Below are 6023 nucleotides of genomic sequence, written 5' to 3'. Positions count from 1 at the left end.
TCGGAAAATCCTTCATTTCGACCCAAAATCCTTCATTTCAGACCCAAAATCCTTCCTTTTGGGACCCAAAATCCTTCATTTGGGACACAAAAATCTTTCAATTGGGACTCAAAATCTGTCATTTCGGACCCAAAATCCTTCATTTTGGACCCAAAATCTTTCAATCTGCACGCAAAATCTGTCATTTCGGACCTAAAATCCTTCATTTTGGACCCAAAATCCTTCATTTTGGACCCAAAATCTGTTGTTTCGGACCCAAAATCCTTCATTTCGGACCCAAAATCTGCCGTTTCGGACCCAAAATCTGTCGTTTCGGACCCAAAATCCTTCATTTCGACCCAAAATCCTTCATTTCGACCCAAATCTGCCGCTTTCGACCCAAAATCCTTCATTACGGACCCAAAATCTGTCGTTTCGACCCAAAATCCTTCATTTCGAACCTAAAATCCTTCATTTTGGACCCAAAATCTTTCAATCTGCATGCAAAATCTGTCGTTTCGACCCAAAATCCTTCATTTCGACCCAAAATCTTTCAATCTGCACGCAAAATCTGTCATTTCAGACCCAAAATCCTTCATTCGGGACCCAAAATCCTTCATTTTGGACCTAAAATCCTTCATTTCGACCCAAAATCTTTCAATCTGGACTCAAAATCTGTCATTTCGACCCAAAATCCTTCATTTCGACCCAAAATCCTTCATTTCAGACCAAAATCCTTCCTTTCGGGACCCAAATCCTTTCTTTGGGACCCAAAATCTTTCAATCGGACTCAAAATCTGTCATTTTGGACCCAAAATCCTTCATTTTGGACCCAAAATCTTCATTTCAGACCCAAAATCCTTCATTCGACCCAAAATCTTCATTCGGGACCCAAAAATCTTTCAATCTGGACTCAAAATCTGTCATTTCGACCCAAAACCTTCATTTCAGACCCAAAATCCTTCATTTTGGACCCAAAATCTTTCCTTCTGAACCCGAATCTTTCTGTCTGGACCCAAAATCCTTCAATCTGGACCCAAAATCCTTCATTTCAGACCCAAAATCTTCAAATTGGACTCAAAATCTTTTCATTCGGGACCCAAAATCTTTCAATCTGGACCCAAAAATCTTCATCCGGGACCCAAAATCCATTCTTGACCCAAAATCTTTCAATCTGGACTCAAAATCTGTCATTTTGGACCCAAAATCCTTCAATCCGACCCAAAATCTTTCATTTCGGACCCAAAATCGTTCCTTCTGAACCCAAAGTCCGTCATTGCGGACCCAAAATCTTTCAATCTGGACTCAAAATCTTTCATTTCCGACTCAAATTGCTCCTTCTGAACCCAAAATCCTTCATTTTGGGCCGAAATCTTTCCTTCTGAACCCAAAATCTTTCTATCTGGACCCAAAATCCTTCATTCGGTTCCTAAATCTTGCATTTCGGACCCAAAATCGTTCCTTCTGCACCAAAAATCTTCTTCTGAACCCAAAATCTTTCAATTTGGACCCAAAATCCTTCATTTTGGACCCAAAATCCTTCATTTCAGACCTAAAACCCTTCCTTTGGGACCCAAAATCTTCCCTTCTGAACCCAAAATCCTTCAATCTGGACCCAAAATCCTTCAATCTGGACCCAAAATCCTTCATTCGGGACCCAAAATCTTGCATTTTGGACCCAAAATCGTTCCTTCTGCACCCAAAATCCTTCATTCTGACCCAAAAGCTTTCATTTTGGACTCAAAATACTTCCTTCGGGACCCAAAATCCTTCATTTCAGACCCAAAATCTTTCATTTCGACCCAAAATCGTTCCTTCTGCACTCAAAATCCTTCAATCTGACCCAAAATCCTTCCTTCGGGACCCAAAATCTTTCCTTCTGAGCCCAAAATCTTTCAACCTGGACTCAAAATCTTTCATTTCGATTCAAAATCGTTCCTTCTGAACCCAAAATCCTTCATTGCGGACCCAAAATCCTTCCTTCGGGGACCTAAAATCGTTCCTTCTGCACCCAAAACCCTTCAGTTTAGACCCAAAATCCATCGCTGTGGACCCAACATCCTCCATGCACACGCGCAGTTCGTGGGCACGGGCAAGGGCAGGCACCGGCCCCAATGGGGGCCGGGCAGGAGCCTGGTACCGGCATGGGGCAGGGGGCTGGGCCATGGGGCTGGGGGCACGGGGCTGGGGGCATGGCACAATGCAGAGTGCATGGTGCATGGGGCTGAGTGCATGGGGCTGGGTGCACGGCGTGGTAACGGTGCATGGGGCTCAGTGCATGGGCATGGGAGGCAGGCAGGCCGGTGCTTGGTGCATGGCACGGTGCATGGTGCATGGGGTACGGTGCATGGCACAGGGCTTGGTGCAGAGCATGAGACATGTGAGCCGGTGCTTGAGTGCATGGCATGGTAACAGTGCATGGGGCATGGGGTATGGTGCATGGTGCATGGGGCTCGGTGCAGAGCATGGGGCATGGCAGAGCCTGGTGCTTGGTGCATGGCACAATGCAGTGCATGGTGCATGGGGCTCGGTGCATGGCACAGGGCTCGGTGCAGAGCATGTGGCATGGCAGAGCCTGGTGCTTGCTGCATGGCACGATGCAGTGCATGGTGCATGGGGTACGGTGCATAGCACGGGGCACGGCAGAGCCCGGTGCTTGGTGCATGGCACGATGCAGTGCATGGGGCACGGTGCATGGTGCAGGGCTCAGTGCAGAGCAGAGCCCGGGGCTTGGTGCATGGCATGGTAACAGTGCATGGGGCTTGGTGCATGGCACAATGCAGTGCATGGTGCATGGTGCATGGGGCTCGTGCATGGCGCAGGGCCTCGGTGCAGAGCCCGGGGCACAGCAGAGCCTGGTGCTTGGTGCATGGCAACACCTTGGGGCACGGTGCATGGCCCAGCACAGATGGTCGAGCCCGGTTAACAACACGGTGCTCAGTGCATGGGGCAGGGCACAGCGCATGGCACAGCTCAGTGTATGGTAGAGCCTGGTGCACAATGCGGTGCTCGGTGCATGGCACAATGCGGTGCTGGGTGCATGGCACAATGTGGTGCTGGTGCTCGGTGCATGGCACAATGCGGTGCTTGGTGCATGGCACAATGCGGTGCTGGTGCTCGGTGCATGGCACAATGTGGTGCTTGGTGCATGGCACACCCAGGGCTCAGTGCATGGCACAATGCGGTGCTCGGTGCATGGCACAATGTGGTGCTGGTGCTCGGAGCATGGCACAATGCGGTGCTGGGCATGGCACAATGCGGTTGGTGCTGGCACGGCACAATGCAGTGCTCGCATGGCACAATGCGGTGCTGGGGCTCGGTGCATGGCACAACCCAGGGCTCAGTGCCCGCTCCAAGCACTGATCCCGGTGCACATCCCTGCTCCATGCACAGCCCCTGGTGCCTGCATGGCACACACATGGCACATGCTTTGGCACACACTTTGGCACACGCTTTGGCACACGCAGGGCACACACATGGCACACGCTTTGGCACACGCATGGCACCCGCATGGCACCTACTTTGGCACATGCATGGCACACGCCTTGGTACATGCATGGCACATGCTTTGGCACTTGCCTTGGCACATGCATGGCACACGCATGGTACATGCTTTGGCACACGCATGGTACACGCTTTGGCACACTTTGGCACATGCATGGCACACGTCTTGGCACACGCATGGCACATGCATGGCACATGTCTTGGCACACGCATGGCACATGGTTTGGCACCCGCTTTGGCACACACATGGCACCCGCTTTGGCACACGCATGGTACACGCTTTGGCACACGCATGGTACACGCTTTGGCACATGCACGGCACCCGCTTTGGCACCCGCATGGCACCTACTTTGGCACCCGCTTTGGCACATGCATGGCACCCGCTTTGGCACCCGCATGGCACCCGCTTTGGCACCCGCATGGCACCCACTTTGGCACATGCATGGCACCCGCTTTGGCACCCACATGGCACCCGCTTTGGCACACGCATGACACACGCCTTGGCACACGCAAGACACACGCTTTGGCACCCGCATGGCACCCACTTTGGCACATGCATGGCACCCGCTTTGGCACCCGCATGGCACCCGCTTTGGCACATGCATGGCACCCGCTTTGGCACATGCATGGCACCCACTTTGGCACATGCATGGCACCCGCTTTGGCACCCGCATGGCACCCACTTTGGCACACGCATGGCACCCGCTTTGGCACCCGCTTTGACACACGCATGACACACGCTTTGGCACACCCCTCGCCTTTGTGTAAAGCCCCGCCTCATAAAGAACCTATGGGGCAGAGAGTGTGTGTGTGTGTGTGTGTGTGCAGTGCTCAGACCCCCCCATAGTGACCCCCCCCATCCTCCCCCCTCCTTCCCCCCCAGTTTCAACCCCCGGCACTCACCGGAATGGACGAAATAAGCCAGGTAAAGATCGAGCTCCTTGATGGTGACGCCGATGTGATGGGGCTGCACAGAGCCCCGGGCTGGCATTGGGGCGCCTTGGCCAAAGCGCTCGCCGTCGGTGCTCTCCAAAGGAACCCTTTGAAGGTGATGACCATGACGAGGTCCAAACGCCAAACCTTATCGGCTTGGCGCAGGCAATCGATGCGCCGGATCTTGCCTTTCTGGTCGGGGTTGGAGAGGACGCAGCAAGGGGGTTTCTTGCCGGTGACGGAGAGCACGAAGTCCTCGCGGCACTCGGGCCGGATATCCTTGCGGAGCTTGGCCAGGGGCGGCGAGGCCCATTTCTGCTTGACCTCGGGCTTCTCGCCCAGCAGCTCGTCCTTGACGGCGGCGTTCCCTCTTCCTTGGACATCCTCTTCTCGTGCTTCTTGAAGACTTGCGCTTGCGGGCCTGCAGGTTGAACCACGTGTAGGAGAAAGCCCGCGTGGGGCAGCAGCGCCTCGATGAAGGGGTGGAACTCATCCTGTGGGGGCACAGCGACGGCAAGGGGAGGGGATGTGGGGGGACTCATGGGGGGGGGGGGGGGGAAGGCGCAGGTGAGGGGTCCCGTGTGTTTCGCCAGGGGATGCTCCCTGCCCCATGGCTTAGGTGTCAGCTGTGTCCCCCATATCTGCATCGTGGCCTGCCCCACGGTTGGGGTCGGCATCCTCGCCCTCGTTCTGCCCGGGGAGCGTGTAGGGGTTGAATGCCCGCATCCCAACCCTTAGCCAGGATCTATTCTGCTCAGGGAGATCCCAAGGGATGAGCACCCATCCTGCCCCTCATCCACCCCACATCCTGCCCCTCATCCACCCTTATCCTGCCCCTCATATCCTGCCCCTCATCCACCCCTTATCCTGCCCCTTATCACCCCTCCACCCCTTATCCTGCCCCTCATCCACCTTATCCTGCCCCATATCCTACCTCATCCACCCCTTATCCTGCCCCTCATATCCTGCCCCGCCCATCCTAGCCCTCATCCACCCCTTATCCTGCCCCTCATCCACCCCTTATCCTGCCCTCATCACCCCTTATCCTGCCCCTTATCCTAGCCCTCATCCACCCCTTATCCTGCCCCTCATCCACCCCTTATCCCTCCCTTATCCTACCCCTCATCCACCCCTTACCCCTCATCCACCCCTTATCCTACCCCTCATACACCCCTTATCCTGCCCCTCATCCATCTCTTATCCTGCCCCTCATCCACCCCCCTGCCCCCTATCCTACCCCTCATCCACCCCTTATCCTACCCCCTCATACACCCCTTATCCTGCCCCTCATTCCCTTATCCTGCCCCTTATCCTGCCCTTATCCTCCTCATCCACCCCTTATCCTGCCCCTCATCCACCCGTTATCCTGCCCCTCATCCATCCCTTATCCTACCCCTCACCCACGCCACATCCTGCCCCCTCATCCACCCCCACGTGCCCCTCATCCACCCTTTATCCCACCCCTCATCCTGCCCAGGGAGCTTGGTAGGGGTTAATCCTTCTACATCCCACCTCATCCTGGACCCTATTTTGCTCAGGTACCTCCCAAAGGGATAAGCACCCATCCTGCCCCTCATCCTGCCCAGGGAACTCCCAAGGGACCACCC

General features: G+C 54.8%; 1 protein-coding gene across 1 annotated transcript; it reads right to left on the bottom strand.

Annotated features, from left to right (window-relative positions):
* Positions 1 to 4386: 4386 nt before the first annotated feature.
* LOC130604983 (nuclear factor 1 X-type-like) lies at positions 4387 to 5142 on the bottom strand (the record flags this gene model as incomplete). The annotated part of the gene is given in 6 exon segments (XM_057420014.1): positions 4387 to 4521; positions 4524 to 4782; positions 4785 to 4822; positions 4825 to 4871; positions 4873 to 4910; positions 5074 to 5142. Coding segments are annotated over 6 exon segments (586 nt in total), but the record flags the coding sequence as incomplete, so codon positions are not given.
* Between the last annotated feature and the right edge of the window lie 881 nt (positions 5143 to 6023).

Source organism: Pezoporus wallicus, unplaced genomic scaffold (genome assembly GCF_028554395.1).
Source record: "Pezoporus wallicus isolate ANWC-B61680 ecotype Strahan unplaced genomic scaffold, APGP_CSIRO_Pwel_v1 contig_12996, whole genome shotgun sequence".
Lineage (NCBI taxonomy): Eukaryota > Metazoa > Chordata > Aves > Psittaciformes > Psittacidae > Pezoporus > Pezoporus wallicus.
Note: the sequence above shows the minus strand (reverse complement) of the source record. Positions and strands in the feature narration are given on the sequence as shown.